This window comes from Hibiscus syriacus, unplaced genomic scaffold, assembly GCF_006381635.1.
Source record: "Hibiscus syriacus cultivar Baekdansim isolate YM2019G1 unplaced genomic scaffold, ASM638163v2 tig00111812_pilon, whole genome shotgun sequence".
NCBI lineage: Eukaryota > Viridiplantae > Streptophyta > Magnoliopsida > Malvales > Malvaceae > Hibiscus > Hibiscus syriacus.
The window spans coordinates 2,637,293-2,657,530 of record NW_024063187.1 but is presented as its reverse complement, the minus strand read 5'-3'; the positions used below and the strand labels follow the sequence as shown (position 1 = coordinate 2,657,530).

Genomic DNA, 20,238 nt, shown 5'->3' with positions numbered 1-20,238 from the left:
ATTAAAGCTTTCCCCAAAGAGGGTATTTATAACTTTCTAAAACCTTAAAGATAGAACAAAATAAATTCACAATATAATCTAAAAATAAATCCCCAAAGTATTTTAAATTCAAACTAATTCCTATGATAAATTCATTTGAAGCAGCTATGTCTGTCCACCTTCCAGAATTTGTTGACTGGAACTTCTAGAAGTTGTTGTATGCTAGATCTTCTAGAAACTGTCAAGTCAGACTATGTTATGCCCCATGTCATGCCCACTTATCCAATCATGATTCTAGAAAAACTGCAGAATTGTCCCTTTTAACATCGTTTCTGAAATTAAAGTTCCTGCACAAAAATGATTCAAAACAGTCGAAATCAGTAGCATGAAATAAATAACGATGAATATTTATCAATATAATATATTTCCTTTGTCCCATTAAATCTGTCTACTTTTGATTTTTTTGGTTCATTTTTTTAACTTTGACTCTTTACTATTTAAAATTTATTATTGATAAAAATATGAAAAAATATATTTTAAAATTCTTAAATGTAGTTGTTTTCAAATATATATTTGATAAAAATTAATTGATTAAAATAATAATTGTCAAAATTTTAAAAATTTTGACTTTTTAAAAGTTAATAATAGACACATTTAGTGTGATGGAGGGAATATACAAATTAAAACACTCATCAAATGTGTAAGAGAAAAGGGGGAAAGACAAAACGCGTGAGTAATGACAATTTGTCTGAAGGAAAAAGAAGGGATATTTCTTAATATTTGTGATGCAACCACAATCCCAGATCTTCAACAAAAGGCGAGTAGTGAAGTGATGGCAACATTAGCAGTTAGAGCAGTCGTAGGCATGGAGTTTTGTGCGGTCGTGGAAGTAGTAGTTAGCAGGTTGGAGGAACTTGATGCGTTGGATAAATCATAATCGATCTGGTAAGGCTATGTATTTTATATGTGTTTTGTAGTTCTAAATATGTTTTGTTTAGTTCTGACATGAAACGTTAGGGGGGTGGCTAAATCAGAAAAAGTATATGTTATTAATCTTGTGATTTCGTCTAGCAAAGCTCTAGTTGTTTTTCTTCAGGAAACGAAATTATCAAATGATAAATAGTGGGTAATACGTCGTTTGTGCGAGAGGAATTTCAATGATTCCGTTTTTATTCCGTCTGAAGGAGTGTCTGAGGGTATTATAGCATTATGAGATTCTAAATTCTTCATAGCGAGAAGGAAAATAAATCAGAGAAGAGTCACGGTCTTTGTTGGGCATTCTCCCCAACTTAACATGCAAATTGGTCTTGTGAATGTGCAAGCACCAAATGAGCATGGTAAGAGGCGAGATTTCTTCATCCAGCTTAACGATTTAATCAAGAAGATAGGTGTTGGTAATATTTACTGCAAAATTACATTGTTAGCACTGATTGGAAAATAAATAAAATAAATAACTTGAATCAACCGAAATCGTGTCATGGTGAAAACCACTACCTTAGAAACGAATTCGCCCCAATGTGTGTAATCGCTCCAATAGCCAGATTGTCCCCTAAGGTTAGCATGGTCGCTCAAAATTCCGTACACTCGGAACCGGAGTGGACTGTTGGTGGTATTGCTCCTTTGATCGTCGGAAATTTCTTAATAGTTGTGAGAGCTTTTTAGAGAATTGTTTGCTGAATGGGTTATTGTGGGATGAGTTGAGAAGCAAATGAGCTCTCTATTTGTAGGATGCATACAGGGGTAAAATCATCCAACGTAAATCAAATATAAAATTTGATTTTATTTCTGCATTAATTCTTTGTCTTAAGTTGTTATACATACGAATGAATATGGCCTCAATTTTATCCAGGTTCGCGGATTTAAAACCAGTCGTTTGTAACTCATGCAATAAAGCTTTGCAACTCTTGCATTCATTCTGTAAAACGTCCTGAACATAGCCTGATATTAGTCCAGGTTCATCCAACATTTACATATTTGAATTCAGACATTGTCTGTTTGAATTTTAAATTTCAGAAATTAAAAGACAGCTAATTAATCTCAGTTGTTACTCTCTGCAAATATAAAATTCGAACAGACTTGGTATCTTATAAGTACCACACAAATTCTTTCACATTTTCTTCATTTGTTCTTTCAGAGAAAAATTTCTTACAAATTTTCTCTAAAAATATAGTTTCTGCGCGACGTGTAAAAGACACGTATTGCCACGACCACAACCACGAGCTGAGCCGAGACAAGACGAGACGGACGGACAGTGGTGGCGGCGATGCGCGAGAAGCCCTTTTGTTCTATATCACTCAACAAGGAATTGGAGAATGTAAACCTTAAATATCCAATCCCAATGTATTTCCCACTCAGGATTGAGCATTACCAACATGCCCCACTAATGCGAAAGAATTCTTCTGAAACTCAAAAACAATCTTTCCAGAAGAGCAATAGCGAGATTAGTTGCTTAAGCACTAGTGAACGTATTTTGAACTAGTAAATAGTGATGATGAGCAATCCTTCTCTTAAACAAGTGAAACTAGTCTTGAACTTTCTAAGATAGGGGTAAACTAATAACAGACAACTAAACCCTTCATCCAACTGAGCCTTGATGTGTAAGATATATATATATATATATAAAGTATATATTTGGCCATCTTACCTCAGGATTCTAGTACATGTACTAGAAAAATGGCCAATTGTTTTTCATAGAATGTGGCTAACCCTTCTCACTTACGTAGGTTATTTCATCAGGTTTATCTCGACATAAACTACCCAAAATCAGACTATGAAATAATTAAGAGCTTATACAACATCTAAACCTTGCAAAGGTAGGGTGATTTTCTTCAAGTTTATTATAATAAACCACTCAAACTCTGGGATAAAAAGTTATTAAGAATAATATTCAACCTCATTATTTGGTAAATCCAATAAGTCATTCTCACTAGAACCATCCAAACTTTTTGATTTAAATTCAATAGAGTTTATATATAACTTAACCTTTCTAGAAGTAAGTTAATTATGTCCTTCTCAATAGGACTACCCACTGAACTTTGGGTTATGAACTTATTAAGAATAGATATTCATCCAAAGCCGTTAAATTCATCAAGCCTTTCTCACTAAGACCACCCAAAGCCTGGATTATGAATTTATTAAGAGCAATTAAGCTCAACCTAGGCATGTACGTTATTTTTCATAGGAATGGATAGGGAGAAATGTACATATGAGTATTTCCATGGTTTCGTTTGACCACATTGAACTTAGATAACTAAGTTGGGTATCAACCATGAATTCCTCAACCAATGGGCTTTAGACTCATCCCCTCAATTAATCTAGGACTAGCTTCGCCTTAACCCTTTGGTAAGCAGATCTGGTAGATTTCTTTTTGACTTCACATACTCTAAGGAGAGTACTCCATTCCTTATCAAGTGTCTAATAGATTCATGCTTTATGTGAATGTGTCTTTCTTACCATTGTAAGCTTGGTTTTTTGCCACACATATTGCATCTTGTGAATCACACAATAAGAAAATAGGAGGAGTCGGTCTTCCCTGCAACGGAATTTCTGCTAACAAATTTCTGAGTCACTTAGCTTATTGCCCAGCTAAGTCAAGAGTTATAAACTCTGACTCCATAGTGGAATGAGCAATACATGTTTGCTTTGCAGATTTCCATGAGATTGATGTTCCACCCAAAGTAAAAACATACCTGCTTGGAGAGCTTACTTCACTATTGTTAGAAACCCAATTGGTGTCACAATATCCTTCTAGTATCACAGGATAGCCAAAAAACTCAAGTTTTTAGTCCATTATACCCTTAAAGTACTTAAGTAAGCATCTGAGAGCAAATCAGTGCTTACACTCGAATTATGGGTATATCTACTAAGTCTACTCACGACGTAGACAATATCATGTTGATTATACTTCATTAAGAACATTAGTTTCTCGATCACTTTAGCATATTTAGTTTGGGAAACGCTACTTCCTTTATTCTTAAAGAGATGTATGCTAGGTTCATAAGGTGTTCAAACACTTTTGTATACTTCATATGATGTATTCTTTAACACTTTTTCAATATAGTGTGCTTGATTTAAAGAAAATCCATTTTCAGTTCTGGTAACTTTGACTCCTAAGATTACGTCAACTTCTCCCAAATCGGTCATCGCAAATTTAGTAGACAAGAAATCTTTTGTTTTGTTAATGAACTCAATGCTAGTACTGAAAATCAACATGTCATCAACATACAAACTTATGATGATGCAATCAGCACCAACATCCTCAAAAACATGTATGCATCTGAACCATTCACAACAAAACAAAAACTAAGGATAGTTATGTGAAATTTCTTATACCACTGTTTAGGAGCTTGGTTGAGGCCTTAAAGAAACTTTTTAAGTCTGCATACTTTGTCTTCAATGAAATGCGCCTCGAAACCAAGAGGTTGCTTAATATAGATCTCCTCGTCTAGGTCTCCATTCAAGAATCCATTCTTTACATCCATTTGATGTACTTGCAACTTGTGAATGTAGGCTAAAGCAAATAATACTCGGATCCTTGAGCTTTTTATTACGGGAGAGTAGGTATCGAAGAAGTTATACTGAACTTTTGAGTGAACCCTTTGATGACTAGCCTTACTTTGTACCATTGAATAGAATCATTTGGCCTCAACTTCTTCCAAAAGACCCATTTATTGCTGATAGTTCTAAATCCCCTAGCCAAGTCAACCAATTACCAAGTATGATTAGACATTATCAATTCAAGTTCATAATTGATAGTGGTTTTCTAGAAACTAGCATCGATATATCGTATAGCTTCCTTATAAGTCTTAGGATCCTCATTAATATAAATATTTGAGCTATAGGATCAAAAAGACAACCTAAATCATTTATCTCAAAAATAAAGGAAGTTATGAAATCTGGTCCAAAAGAGGTTTCGGTTCTTTGTCTTTTACTTCTTCTAAGTTCGAATTCAATTTCTTGAGTAGACCTATACACTAGAAGAAAAAGATGAAAAGTTTTTTATTTTTGTTTATTCATTCAGTTTAGGTTTCTTTAAAGGAAAAAAATCTTCGAAGAAAATGACATCTCTCGACTCACAAATACAATAGTCTTGTAGAAGCATGAATCTGTATGCAACGCTATTTGTATCATACCCTATGAACACTGCATCAATGGTTTTAGGTCTAACGATGGACTTCTTAAAATATGGCAATCCTAATTTAGTCAAACACCCCCCACACTTTCAGGTATTATAGATTTGGAATGTATTCTTTCCACAACTCGTATGGAGTAGAATCTAATTTCAGATAACCTAGAACTTATCAACAATGAGTTCATATCTCTTTTAAATTTCTATTTTTCCTTTCGACTATACCGTTTTGTTGAGGAAAATAAGGGGTTGAAGTTTCGTGAATTATGTCATTCTTCTCACACACCTTTTTTAAGAAATTTGATTCGTATTCACCACCTCTATCAGATCTAAGTTGTTTGATTCTCCTATCTAACTTATTTCAGCCTCCTCCTTATAAATAAGGAAGAAGTTTTCAGCCTCGTCTTTAGTTCTAAGGAGATAAACCTTTGTGTATCTCGGGTAATCATCTAAAAAGGTTATTAGTAGTTTTTCTTCCTTTACTTTCAATGTTTCTAAAGTCTGCTAGATCAGTGTGAACAAGTTCTAATAATTCAGTCTTTATGTTAGAAACAGTCTTAAAGTGGGGTTTAGCATGCTTGGCTTCTACACAAATTTCACATTTGTTAAAGCTAGTTAAGACTAGTTTAGGTATAACATTCATTTTCATCAATTTCTTTAAAGCATGAATGTTAACGTGTTCTAATCTAGCATGCACATATCAACAGATTCAATGATATAAGTAAAAGTGGTAGCTTTATTCTCATTAAGTTGAGTTTCTATGAGAAATAAACCCCCATTTAAAAAACATTTCCCAAAAAAATAATCATTTCGGGAAAGTACAAGTTTATTTGCTTCAAAAACTAACTTAATGCTTGTTTTATTCAGAATTCTACCACTTATTAAGTTTCTACTATATAGGTACATACAGAACATTGTTTAAAGCTAAAGTTTTACCAGAAGTTAGCTTGAGTAAAACTTTGCCTTTACCCAACACTTCAGAACTGCTAGAGTTCCCCATGTACACTCGTTCACCTCCATTCTCATCCTCAAACTTGGTGAAAAAATCCTTCCTTGCGCAAAATTGTTTGGAAGTGCCAATATCAACCAGTTACTCAAAACTATTCTCCACCAGGTTGACTTCAGAAACCACCGCAGCAATGATGTCATCATCCTTCTCTGCAACATGCATCTATGGCTTGTTTTCATTCTGGCGGTCTAAGCAATGTTGCATTAGTAGGATTTGTGACCAGCTAGACCATAACACTTGAGCATCTTTCCATCAGATTTGGTCTTTCTTGGCTTCTTGAAATTCATGCCCTTTTGAGGTTTCACCTTTTTATTCGGATTTTGTCATTTCATGGTCTTTTTGAACTTATACCCTGAGACACCACTAGTTGCAATCAAGTTAGACTTAAAAGACATATTATTAAAGGAACCTATAACCTTACCCTTTCGACAATTGGCCTCTTCGATCTTCATGTGGGCCACCAGCTCCTCAAGTGAAATATCTCACTTCTTATGATTGAGAGTGTTTCGGTAGTCAGACCAGGACTTGGATAGCTTTTCGATGAGCGCATTGTCCTGGAGTACTTCACACATTTTCATTCATTCGGCAATGATGTCGACCACCAGATTCTTGTAGTCATGGACTTAATCTATGATTGGTTTATCGTCCTTCATCTAGAATTTGAGCCATTCTCTGACAACATATTTCTTTATGCCCATATCATCAGTGTTGTACTTCTTCTCCATAGTGTCCTATATCACCTTGGCATTTCTTTCTCTCAAGAACATGCCGAACAATTTCTTATACATGTGACTGAGAAGATGTCCTCACACAGTCTTGTTGTCCTTTTCATATTTTTTCAGTAGTAGCGGCAACCGCAACAGCGACTAAGGCGGCATCAATTGGGATCGCATCGGTATTATCTCCAACAACTAGGGTAGTAGGCGGCATGACACGTGGTTGCAATCTAGGTCAAGCTGCTCGAAAAATATTAGTATCCGCTGGGACCAACTCCGGTAATTTTTTCCATCAAGTGTGTTGAGCTTGGGAAGGTCGGGGATCAGCTTGCTCAAAGGTGATGACATATTTGTAATATATGAATTCGTTTCTAAATTGTTGGTAATATTGACTGCAAAATCACACGTTAGCACTGACTGGAAAATAAATAAATAACTTGAACCAACTGAAATCGTGTCGTGGTGAAAACCACTACCTTAAAAACTAATTCGCCCCAATGTGTGTAATTGGTCCAATAGGCCCCGAAGTTAGCACAGTCACTCCAAATTCCATACACCATAACCGAAGTGAACTACTGGTGGTATTGCTCCTTTGATCGTCGGAAATTTCTTAGTAGATGTGAGAGTTTTTTAGAGAATTGTTTGTTGAATGAGTTATTGTGGGATGAGTTGAGAAGCAAATGAGCTCTCTATTTATAGGATGCATGTAAGGGTAAAATCGTCCAACATAAATCAGATATAAAAATTTGATTTTATTTCTGCATTAATTCTATGCCTGAAGATGTTATACAAACGAATGAATTTGGCCTCAATTCTGTCTAGGTTTGTGGATTTAAATCCAACCATTTGTAACTCATGCAATAAAGCTTTGTAACTCTTGCATTCATTCTGTAAAGCATCCTAAACATAGCTGATATTAGTCCAGGTTCATCCAACTTTTATAGATTTGAATTCATACAATGATGTTTGAATTTTAAATTTCAGAAATTAAAAGAAAGCTAATTAATCTCAGTTGTTACTCTCTGAAAATATAAAATTCGAAAAGACTTTGTATCCTATAAATACCAGACAAATTCTTTCACATTTTTTATTTGTTCTTTAAGAAAAAATTTCTTACGAATTTTCTCTAAAAAAATAGTTTTCACACAAAGCAAATAGCCACAAACAACAGTGGCAATGCTTAAAAGTCCCCTTATTCTCTATCACTCAATATGAAAGTGGAGAATGTAAACCTTAAATATCAATCCCAATGTATTTCCCACTCAATGTGGGATTGCGAGTTTCCAACAATAGGTGTTCCGTTATAATCGGAGGTGACTTTAACACTATCAAAGATGAGAATGAGATGACTGGGCTGAGTGTCAACTCTGGTGCGATGCGAATCTTCAATGATTTCATTTCGAATTGGAATTTGGTGGATCTTCCTTTATCAGGGAACTGTTTTACTTGGTTTAAAGGATGCGAGTCAGTGGCAGCAAGCAAACTGGATAGGTTTCTTATCTTGACTGAAGAGATTAATATGTTCCTGTTGTTGATTCAAAAAACCTTGGATAGAGTGCTGTCTGATCATAATCCAGTGTTGTTGAAAGAAGAAAAGTTGTTGATGGGATCTCGTCCATTTAAATGGTTCATCTATTTGGGGATGATATAGGGTTTGTTAAAAAGGTTAAATCAGCAAGTTCTAAGTGCCAAGGGAAATGAATTAATGTGATGCTCAAAGAGGTAAAGTATGCAGCGAAGGAGTGGTGTAAAGTAGCTCGTGAAATGAACCAAGAATCAATTGAAGCAATAGAAAGGAAGATTTCTGAATTAGAAGGGGTGGCATTATCTAATGATAATAACAGTGATGTCCTTAGTGAGATTCATGTCTTGAAGGCTAAATTATGGTCGAAGCTTAGACGAGAAGAAAGAGAATGGTTGCAGAAGTCGAGATTCAAGTGGTTTAAGGAGGGGTCAGAGATATGAAGTTCTTCCACTTAACTTTCGTAATGAGAGGTAGATGCAATCATATCTCGTCATTTCGGGAGGGGAATATGATGATAAGTGGGCAGTAGAAAATTTCAAAGACGTTTGAAATCCATTTTCATAAAAGCTTTAATGACGTAAAAACAATTCAAGTGTAAGGATTTGATCTTCATTTCAAAAAGTTGAGCTGCCAGGAAGCACTATTTTTAGAATCGAAAATTTGGGAAGCTATTACATCAGCCGACCAGTCACGCGCTCCTGGCCTGATGGATTCAATATGGATTTCTTTAAACAGTTCTGACACTTAATCAAAGGAGACATCTTGGATTTTTTTTCTGAGTTCTATAGGGGTAATTTGAACGATAAGACTCAATCATTCATTCGTCAACCTTATCCCGAAGAAGAGTGCTCCGGAATGTGCATATGACTAAAGACCCATCTCGCTCGTGGGGAGTGTATATAAGATCCTAGCTCAGGTTCTATCAAGAAGGCTAACAGGGTGCATTAATTAAGTCTTGAACAATTGTCAGTTTGAATTCATTGCAGGGAAACAGAGTACAGATTGCTCGTTAATTGCAAATGAAATTATCGATAAATTTAAGCGAAACAATAAAGAAGCAATCATTTTCAAAGCAAACTTTAGGAAGAGCTGTGATTCGGTTGATTGGAATTTTTTGGGATTTGTGTTGAAGAAGATGGGATTTGACAAGAAATGGAGAAAATGGATTAACCTCTACGTTTCAACTCTATTAATTTCTGTTTTGTGAATAGGTCCCTGTCGAATAGGTTCACTATTCAGAGATGGTTAAGGGTTTTGGTATCTCCTTGCTATTCAACCGAGTTAGAGAGGCGTTGAATGGGTTGTTAGTTAAAACTACACTAATGTAGGGCTTTATAATGCGGTGGTGGTTGGTAAGAGGGAGTTGTGTATTTCCGATATCCAATTTGCAGATGACTTAATAATTTTCAGAGGCTAATGTTGAGATGGTAAAGAACATAAAGAGGTTATTGAGAGTCTTCGAAGTTATTGTGGGTCTTTCGTTAAACACAAAGAGACTAAGCAATATGGTGTGAATATTGAAGATAGCTGCATTAAGCTATAGCAGTTATTGTTGAATGTTTTGGTTTAAGGAGCTTATTGTCTCTGTGTTTTCGACATTTCATTCCTTGATTTGTGATTTTCGCATGGTTTTTATTGTGACTTATCTTCACTGTGTATTTTTTTCTTAAAGTTGTTTGGTTGTCGATTGTTTGTTCTGCAGAATCGGAGATTCTAGACCGCTAGCTTTGGTGTGGTTTTTGCTCTCTTGTTGCCTGTAAAGTTGTTTTTGGATGATAACCGTAGCCATAGCGCACTCTTTTTTCTCCATTCAAGATTAGGGAAGTTTTTTAAAGAGGTCTATGATTGCGTTTTGGGACGTACGAGTTAATTCAATAAAACCACACAAATCTTTTCTCTTTTTTTTAAAGGAAAAAAACTCCCTAAATTTGTTCTAGATATTATAATCAAATCTAGAGGATTACGAAGTTCATGAATGACTAAGTTTAAGATTAGAAACTTAATAACAAGAATGAGTGTTTTTACTTCTACAACATGATGAGTTTAACAGTTAAAAGATATAGATAAAAAAGCACTATTAAAGTATTGAAGATAAGCTTAGTTTGACAAGGTATGATTAAATAAGCAATTTAAGGTTTGAGGTCTTTTATTATATAAATTTTGCCCATTTATAGAAACATGGAATTATGTAAAATCTTTGCTTATTAAAGGTATGAAAGATATGCTCGCAGTTTAACGAACATATGGAATGTAAATCTCCAAAACACAAAAATAATTCATGCCACAGTCTACTAAATCAATAGAAGGGAAAAAATTAAAAAAAGTACCCAAAAAATGGTTAAAAAAGTTTAGGGTTATAAGCTATCGAATATTACAGTGAATTAATCATTTTTTCTTAATTATTGTTGGTACAAAATATATGCCATTGTTAATTGAGGAAAGTATTGCTAAGCCCTATTGACCATTACTTACACCATAAATCATAATATTATATTTAATGCAAAAAAAGTAAAAATAAATAAAAATAAAAACCTCGATTACATTACAACCTGCATTTATTTGAAGACAATATAAGGTGTAAAAGATTTTTGATCTCTAAAGCTGTTCCTTATATGAATATGTCTTCTTCATGGGACATAGGCAAACCTTTTAGCACGTCTCGTAAAGCGTACAAATGGCTATCGCACCTGTGATCCGATATTAAGTTGTTCGACAGTACTATCCTCTGGAAATGTTCCCCTGGATTTCTCCTCCAAAGTGTGAAGTACTCTTGGCCCCTATTATCACCGCTTCCGGCATCGGTTTCGACGTTTCTCTTCAGGTAGTAAACGGTCCCGGGAACAAATAATGGCACGTTATAGGCACCTTTTAGTACGGCAACGTTCTTCGTTTCAAATTTAGACGCCTGAGGAACAGATGTTGCTTCTGTTTTTGTGGCACCATCTGTTTTCAAATAGTGCATTTGTTAAAGGAATGCACAAAATAGTAACTGAAATATAAAAGCAAATTCGATTTGGAAATTCTTTGGCCTAAAAGTTACAAAGATAATGCATGTTAACTTCATAGATGTAAATAACCTGGCACTTGAATCTTCTCTTAAAAACTATTAGAGCTTGCTTTTATGTGTTATAGATGGGTATAGAATAGGTAATGTGATATCCATTGTACTTGGTTGCTACAAATGGATAATAGTTTCCAACACTTACCGGAAGATTCTTTTTTACTATTAAAATGCGCATAATCAGAAAGTTTCCGAGCTACGTCTTGTACGGAAGACACAACCAGTTTTGCATTTGTAACAAAATCTACTACAGTTTTCCAGTCTGCTTTCTCCACTACACTCATCCTGTTAAGACAGAAGCATGGGATTAAATTCTCATTGTGACTAAATCGAAGTTTGCATATCAATCTATCTTGAAAAACCAAAATACCTTAATCCGAAAAAACAAATGTCACTCTATACAAGATATGTAATAAAAATCGAAACATAACAAGAAAGATCAGATTCTAGCTGTGGGTTATTCTACTCTAGCTATACTGTTACATTTGAGTACTCTTTCTTCCAACATCGACAATGTTATTTAGCAGCATGGTTATTTGTCGGACCAAGTTATCCAATCGAGTGTTTAGGGATAGGACGTCAATTTTAAAAACTGACACACTTGAGTTGAATTAGCATAAAACTTGAGGAATTTTGTGGAACTTACCCCAAAATGTGAAGAGTTTGCTAACTCTAACAATTTGAATTCAAGCTAATACATAAATGCAAGCACTTTTTATGAAAAATTTTCCCTTGACATCAATGATAAATTAGGTTGGTAACATTTCGGTTACTCTGAAAGCTTTTGTCCTCCAAGTACCTTACATGTTTGATCTCAAACTCATTAATGTAATTTAAAGAGGAAACTTCACATGTTCATTAAAAGACATTTGCCTGCTTACCAGTCTGTTTGAAGAATTTCATTCCTCAGCTGTGCTAGAGATGCTGCACTTAATCTAGGCACGATGTCATCCTTTATGGAACGAGAAACAAAGAGCATTGGGAAACAGAAGTCGAAAGACATACAATATGGAAAACTACTGAACTGGGGAACCCAATTAATACAAGGAAACGTTCCAGTGCTAGAGAAGCTTCTTCAATGTACAAGTAGAGGAGTTGGGTTACCTGCATTACAATGGTTGTGACAAAATCAGAGCAGGTCTCAGCAAGTTCTTTGGATACACAAGGAGGAGTCGCAAATCCAACAGCAGAGACGATGTCAGGGCTAAACCCAAGTTCCTTTTTTGACTTCTTCCGAAGCATAATTGCCAGTAAAGAAGCCGTCGCAGCTCCAAGTGAATGCCCCACCAGCCTTAACCTATATCCCTGTAAATGAAGTAGGTTCACTACGACAACAAAAATAGAACTTGGGTTTAAAATTAACAAGTATATCGGTATGGGAAGCAAAGGACAGGAACGCTTAGAGAGGCCTAAAATGGATTAAATCTTTTATTTATTTTTTTTGCGGAAGTCAAGCAATTTATTATTGCCGTGAATGGTTTGACGTTAAAAGAAAGCAAAACCATGATTGAAATACCACAATAAAGCTATAACCCTTAGGTCAAAGCTTAGAACCAAATTGAAACTCTCTAAGAAAATGATTCTTCAATCCACTTATGGAATCCCTAATTTAGCACATCAGCCCTTAATTAGCAAGCCAAGAAAACACATCGTTAGATAGGGAGGAAAAAAAAAACAAAAATGAGACCTAACTACAGATTATACATTATAAAACGTCCATCTATAAACGCTGTTCCTCGGTACACTACTAAACTCCAAACCATAAATTGTTCACAAACTGGTACTAAAAAAAACACCGAATAGAAACAACAGAGATATCCAAAACAGACCAATTAAAATCATAGAGAAAAACTTAACTGTTGCCTTAATTGGAAAGAGATGAATCACCGCAGATTTAGCATCACCAACTATTGATGCTCCTATCAAAGAGGCTATTCAATTTCAACCACCCGCCCAGCCCCCATATTGATATTGCTCATCACTCCTAAGAACCACAGCCTTATATTCATGGGGGTACTACTACTTTACTGATCTAAATTAATGCTTGTAAGCCGAATTTTAAGTTTATATACATATAAATTGAAAGAGAAACAACAGGCAAGAAAATTCAAAAAGAGCTATACAACAAATGAAGGTTAGGCGATGATACTTTTCCAGCATCATTAAAATGATCACATTTACAAGCTCATTAAAATTTTGAATGGCTTAAACACCCTAAATGGCACTAAAAGTAATCACTACACACATTATTACCACTTAAGAATAACATCTACTGATCCAAAAATTGGACAGAATCCGGATCTGTCTGCCTACTGCTTATTTGCGTGTGCGTTTCATTCATTCATAGAATCTAAAAACAAGAAGATTTATAGGTACACCAATCCTTATAGGCAAAGGTTTTCCCCAACAACAATACAAAACCTTTAACTTCAATTATTTTCTCCCGATAGTTGATTATAGCCAAAGAACAAGAAAGGTTGGGAAGAAAACCAGCCCAGTTAAATGTAATGCTTTGTTTATAAACAAGTATCTTCCATAAAATGAGAGCTAAATTCTCTGTATCTTCTACTAAAGTTTTCAGAATGCAAATTGTAAAGGGCTAGAGTTTCGCAGTAGAAACGTTATTCATAGTTCACTGAAAATGTAAGCCACAAAAAAGGGTACAATGACAGAATCAGAATGCAGAGCACCGTGATGATAGAAATAAAGGACACATTTAATCATTCATTATGAACCAAAAAACAAAACTAGGGTCTCCAATGATTCAAAGCTGAATGAGTAAAGCATAAGGCCTTACAAAGAATACAGCAAAAATGAGTAGAGGTATTTTCATGTCACTTAGCAGAAACAATAATGATGGTAAACCACACAAGTCTTGGAACAGGAAATTTTCACCCATAATGCTTAGTATATTTTGAAGAAGATAAAAACAGAAGAAAAAAGAATGTATTTGAGGAAAGAAATGTATTTCAGCAACTCATTAAGATTCAGGGGTACCAAAGTATGGTACAGAGCAAAAGTAGAGGAATTTTCATGTCACTTTGCAGCACCAATATTTTTGGTAAACCACACAAGTCTTGTAACAGAAAATTTTCACCCTTAATGCTAAGTACTCGAAATATATGTTTCCATGAAAATTACAACAGAAGCACAGGAAAGTATTTAAGAAAAGAAAGACATGTATTGCACATGGCATTTATTTATTCAACAATTCATTAAGATTCAGGGGTAACCAATTAAGGTAGAGTTAAAGTCAAGAGAGGAGGATGCTTTGAGATTTATAAGACAGTAAGTTAATCACCTCATATTTCTCCAAGCACTTCCTAATTGTCCCTATTTCATGCTGAAGAAACCATCCAGCAGATTCAGCTGTGCCAAAGTGAGTTGAGTAGCCTTCAAATGTAACATCCCCATCACTTGATGTAACAATATCAGTAAAAAGGTCATAAGCGGTATGAGTTCCACGGATTCCGAATATTACAAGTTTCCTTCGAGGATCAATTCCTATATAATATCCGGGCCTCATTACACTAGAGTCCTTTACGAATTTCAAAACATTGCTTTCTCTAAGCATGCTGGTCCTTGCAAGGATGGCAGCATTGCTCTTATAACATCCTCTTGCTAATTCCATATGGTATATCAGATCTTGGACCTGCATCACAAAACCATCTTAATAAGACCCTTTATCATATCTACTAAAATAAAATAAAACCTTCTCCAGATACATTTAGTGTGTTCAGCAATTACAATGGAATCTGATGTTATCTTCACACCCTTAACATCCTCGAACGGATTCAAAGATGCCTGACGAAGGTAAATAAGATATAGGCCTAGAGTAAGATCACTCAAGCTCCAACCTTCAATGACAGTCTTACTCTTCTGAATGCTAGATATGATTTCTGAGACTGATCGAGTGCTGGACGGGAGCTTATCTCCTACGTCATTTCCTGCATATACATGTTCGATATAATCGACCCTTTTAGCCATAAAACCAAAAAACCAATTGCTACTCAAGATGCAATGAAACTTCATAGCTACCTAATTTATAATTCGAGTATGATCTTGAGTTTCGAAAAAAAACTAATAATGACAATGCAGTGATCAACTTAGCTAAAACAAGATTCTGGGACAAGAATCGACATAAAACAGACCTATTGGCAGAGCCCACCTACACAATTGTAGAGCTGGTTCAAGAGCCTTTGTGAGCCAAGCAAGCTCTAATTTCCACTTGGTATTATCAACATTATCTTCATCACCGGAACTAAACTTGAAAAACCTGGTATCGGCATCGGATACGGCCTTCTTATCAACTTCAGCCTTCAAAGAAACTTGAGCCACTGTTTTTGCCTCTTTCTCTTTATTGAGTTCTTTCATTCCATCTGAGTTTGACCATTGTGACTGACAGCGGTTAAGTATACCATTCACAACTCTACCAAAAAGTTTCTGCCTTCTAATCAAAATGTTCGTATTATCTAAATCCACAAATAAAAAACCAAGAAATACAGTATCAAAATAAGAACAAAAAGATTGAAATTTTCCCTGTAAAGTTTCAAGAAATTTTACTCTGTTTGCATCACAACTGCAGAGAAAGATGAGATTTTTACTAAAGGTCTGGTTTTTAAAGAAGAAAAAAACAGGTAGAAAATGCATTAGAAATGACAAAAGTGTGAAAGGTTTAAGTTTTAAATAATTGATAAAGAAGAGGTGAAGCATACTTACAAAGCTGGCGAAAGAAGCGTTTGCAATATTGATTAGCCATTAATGAAGATACAGTTAAAGAGAGAAATGGGATGTTCTGGTAGTGAATTTAAACAGTGGTTCTGGACGAACTTCAGAGGCGGCGCTTGGCCATGCTCCGTGGCGGCGAGCACGTATTTCTGAGACTGATTTTGGGCCCATTAGTCTTTTTTAAATCAGAGAGTTTGGGCCATAAGTCAAATAATACTTTTGGACCTAAAACTACATTCAACAGTCTTCTAAAGTTTCAAAAATAATTTGATCGATAATCTTTTAGTAGAAAAAATAAATGGGTATGTACATACAATGATACAAATTATTCAATGACATGGCACCATACATGAAGGGATGGCATGGGTTGGGTCGAATCAGATATTTGGTCGATCAGACCCGAGAAAAATAACTCCTCCACCCCAAACCAGATATGCATGAAATAAGATTTCAGCCGATCCGAATCCAACTCTATTTATAGTTTATAAACTCGAACTGAACCCGATCAGATTTATTTTTTTATTTCAAAAAAACAATAAAAATATTTTTTAAATTAAAAAAAACAACCAAATTATAATAAAAACAGTATGCAATCTTTAGTGAAGGTAAAGTGATGGTTTAAAGCAATAGAAATTCGAACCCTACAAAACAAACTGAAAAAAGTTCTCCGATCTCCGTAGCAGTTTATGGGTTCCATAAATAGTATATTTTTCACATATTCAAAAGAGAAAATAATCTCAGTGACCAAAAATCCTTTATAATATACGATTTTAACCATTTTTTTTTTTTGGATTTGCCAAAATGACCAACTAAATCGCAATGCGATCGATAATTCGCAACGCGATCTCCGGTACGCAAAAGTTTCCAGATTCACAAACGCGATTCTGACTATCGCATTGCGATTTTCCAAATTCGCGTTTGCGATTTCCTAATTCGCAATGCGAATACGTAAATCGCAACGCGAATTTGGAAAATCGCAATGCGATTACGTAAATCGCAATGCGAATACGTAAATCGCAATGCGAATACGTAAATCGCAATACGAATATATAAATCGCAATGCGAATCTGACTATCGCAATGCGATTTACATAGCGCCATTCGTATCCAACGCGTATTTTTTTTTCAAATTCCAAACACGAATATATTAATATATCGGAATACTGAACAGTCCACAGTATATCCGTAATCGCAACTCATAACCTAAAACCCTAAATCACAACTCAGTCTCATCTCCATCTCTCACTCTCTAAGGCGACATCCGTCCCCATCTCCGACGAAATCAGTCCCCATCTCGACGATATCAGTCTATCTCCGCGAAATCATTCACGGTCAGAAATGGAAAATCAATCAAATCAACCACCGAGGGTTAGTTTTTTTAATTATTTTTTTGAAATTTTTGCATTATTATTAGGTTTTTCATATTGAAATTGATGATAAGTTTACTGGTGTTTTCAATAATAGATTAACCATTTCACTTAGATTGCTTATTATATTCATTCGATTGCTGTCAATACTGCTAAACTGTTAGTCTTTAACCCTGTGAAGTTAGTATTTGTCTTTGTTTTGTCTTTGGTTGAAGTAATACAATCCATTCAAGTTTCTTCAATTTTAGTATTTGAAACCGAGAATGACTATCGCAATGCGATTCTGTCGTTGTGATTTCATTTCGCGTTGCGATTCTTGCGTTGCGATAGTCAAATTCGCGTTGCGATAGTATTTTCATGTTGCGATTTTCATTTTCGTGTTGCGATTTAAGTTTCAGAAAATGTTCTTCTTCTGCAAATGAAACTTGAATGAATTGCATTATTTCAACCAAAAAACAAATACTAAATTCACAGTGTTGCAAATTTAAGTTTGAAGAATAAACTACTACTCTTTATGTTTATTGTTCATATCTTCACAGTGTATTTTTGGTATATCTAAATTGGTATGTTTATTGTTTTTGCAGAACTTTTATTCGGCTCAATTGACCTTAGAAATAAAGTAAGCCTGGCCTAAACAATTGCGTCGAAGCTTTCACCTGCACAAGAAAAATATTTGAGGATACTTGCTTCGGGCCATGGCTGAAAGTACAACATCCGGGTGGAGATGCTATGTTGACCCATCTGTTTCTTCAAACCACGCCTATCATGGTTTTCCTGGGTTTTTCCTGAGCTGTCAACGGGAGTCGAATTTACACGGGAAGACTTGACGAGATTATTGAATAAGAAAGATGGTTTTACTCGGATGGGATGACGTCGATGTTGTCCGAGTATGCCTTCTAATACTTTTTGCAGTCGGCTTTTTAGGCAGAGAGGCCCAACCTATTCCTAATGATCTAATTAAATTGGTAGAGGACCTAAATGCATGGAACTTGTTTCCGTGGGGTTCGTATCTATGGAGAGCTACATGAATAAGTTGTCGTTTGCCTTTAATGATCGGAAAAGTTTGCATGGCGATGGTTCCAAATACACTTTGTCAGGCTTTATTGGGCCTTAAGGTAATAATTTTTATAATTATATTAATTCTTTAACAATTACTAATGTTTGTATTATATTGTTTGTAGATTGGATATTTGAGGCCTTTCCCGCCATGCAGACATATGCATTAAAAACTTCTAATGATATCCTAGGGCTATTTACTGGAAGAGGAAACGATCCTTGCAGCAATGGGAAGATTTACTACCGTATACTACAATAAATAATGTAAGTTAACACAAATACTACCATATGTTTATAAACAGTTATTACTAGTACGTTTAACTTTGTTTGAGCTTTTATATTGTTAGGAGGCCAACACTCCTTACAGAGGCTGACACCCACGGAAGCTGAGCTTGCCACTGATTGGTGGCAAGCTATAAGTTTTTTTTTATGGCACGGATGAGAGACAGCCACCAATTCGAGAGCCGTCACCTCACCTAAGCCATCACCTGATCGACCCGAATATACACCTCCACAATGAGAGTCATCACCTATTATGTCATTACATCGAGCCTCTTCTCCACCATCACCTCATGATAGGCGACCGGCAAAGATGCCACGACGTTTATCTCCCTGTTCTCCACCTCCACATCCCGGGATGAGTTAGGGGAGTTTACGTAATGAGTCAATGCCTTACGTGAGAGGTCGGTACTTTACGCGATGACATGGTGCTGGCGTGTTGAGGTGTCTACTTTACGTGGTGAGGTAGCAGCTCTACGTGAGATTGTAGCATCGTTGTAGAATGAGGTTCATACTCTATGCAATGAGGTAAGTTTAATATTTTTCATATTTAACTTGATGATAAATTTACTCGTAATTTCACTTAGATTGCTTAGTAAATTCATTCGGTTGCTGCCAATACTGTTTAACTGTTAATTCTTTAACCCTGTGAAATTAGTATTTGTTTTTGGTTGTCTTTTGGTTGAAGTAATGCAATCCATTCAAGTTTCAATTTGCAGAGAAGAATAGTTTACTATCGCAATGCGAAAATGACTATCGCAACGCGAAAATGACTATCGCAACGAGAGAATCGCAATACGAAATGAAAATCGCAACAACAAAATCGCAATACGAAAATGACTATCGCAATGCGAAAATGACTATCGCAACAAAAGAATCGCAATGCGAAATGAAAATCGCATTGCGATTCTGGTTCGATAGTCAAATTCGTGCGATAGTCATTGCATTGCGATAGTCATTTTCGCGTTGCGATAGTCATTTTCGCGTTGCGATAGTCATTTTCGCGTTGCGATTTTAAGTTTCAGATTCTATTCTTCTTCTGCAAATTGAAACTTGAATGAATTGCATTACTCAACCAAAGACAAATACTAACTTCACAGTGTTAAAAATTTAAGTTTCAAGAATAAACTACTACTCTTTATGTTGTCATTGACCTCACTAAACCTATATGTTGTCTTTTAAATGTTTATATAAGTGCTTACTTCTGGAATGTTATCTGATGCATTTTGTGAACAATGATATAATAATGACTTGGGTGAATACCGTGCAAGTTTGAAATATATTTGTCTTTGTTTTCATTGTTTAATATCATGTCTGTTTATTTACTGATTTATGTATTAATTTATTTTTAGCGGCCCGCTAAGGTGGATGCTCTACGTCGGGTTTTTCTT

At 35.3% G+C, this 20,238-nt stretch overlaps 1 protein-coding gene and 1 long non-coding RNA gene across 2 annotated transcripts; one reads left to right on the top strand and one right to left on the bottom strand.

Annotated features, from left to right (window-relative positions):
* Window positions 1–10,854: 10,854 nt before the first annotated feature.
* LOC120171113 (diacylglycerol lipase-beta-like) lies at window positions 10,855–16,302 on the bottom strand. The gene is made up of 8 exons (XM_039178904.1): window positions 16,138–16,302; window positions 15,570–15,890; window positions 15,166–15,365; window positions 14,720–15,070; window positions 12,523–12,723; window positions 12,300–12,370; window positions 11,564–11,703; window positions 10,855–11,300 (listed from the first exon to the last, which is right to left on the bottom strand). Exons 1-8 carry the CDS (start codon window positions 16,175–16,177, stop codon window positions 10,966–10,968), a joined length of 1,659 nt encoding a protein of 552 aa, XP_039034835.1. The 5' UTR covers window positions 16,178–16,302; the 3' UTR covers window positions 10,855–10,965.
* Window positions 14,128–14,503, top strand: LOC120171114. The gene is made up of 2 exons (XR_005520850.1): window positions 14,128–14,241; window positions 14,444–14,503. It is a non-coding gene; the product is annotated as an uncharacterized LOC120171114 (long non-coding RNA).
* Window positions 16,303–20,238: the final 3,936 nt, after the last annotated feature.

Coding starts and splice junctions, on each gene's coding strand:
- LOC120171113 (XM_039178904.1), bottom strand. CDS start 16,177: ATGGCTAATCAATATTGCAAACGCTTCTTTCGCCAGCTTT. Junction 15,366..15,569: donor TAGGTGGGCTCTGCCAATAG/GTCTGTTTTATG, acceptor ATGTATATGCAG/GAAATGACGTAGGAGATAAG. Junction 11,301..11,563: donor TAGTAAAAAAGAATCTTCCG/GTAAGTGTTGGA, acceptor ATTTGAAAACAG/ATGGTGCCACAAAAACAGAA.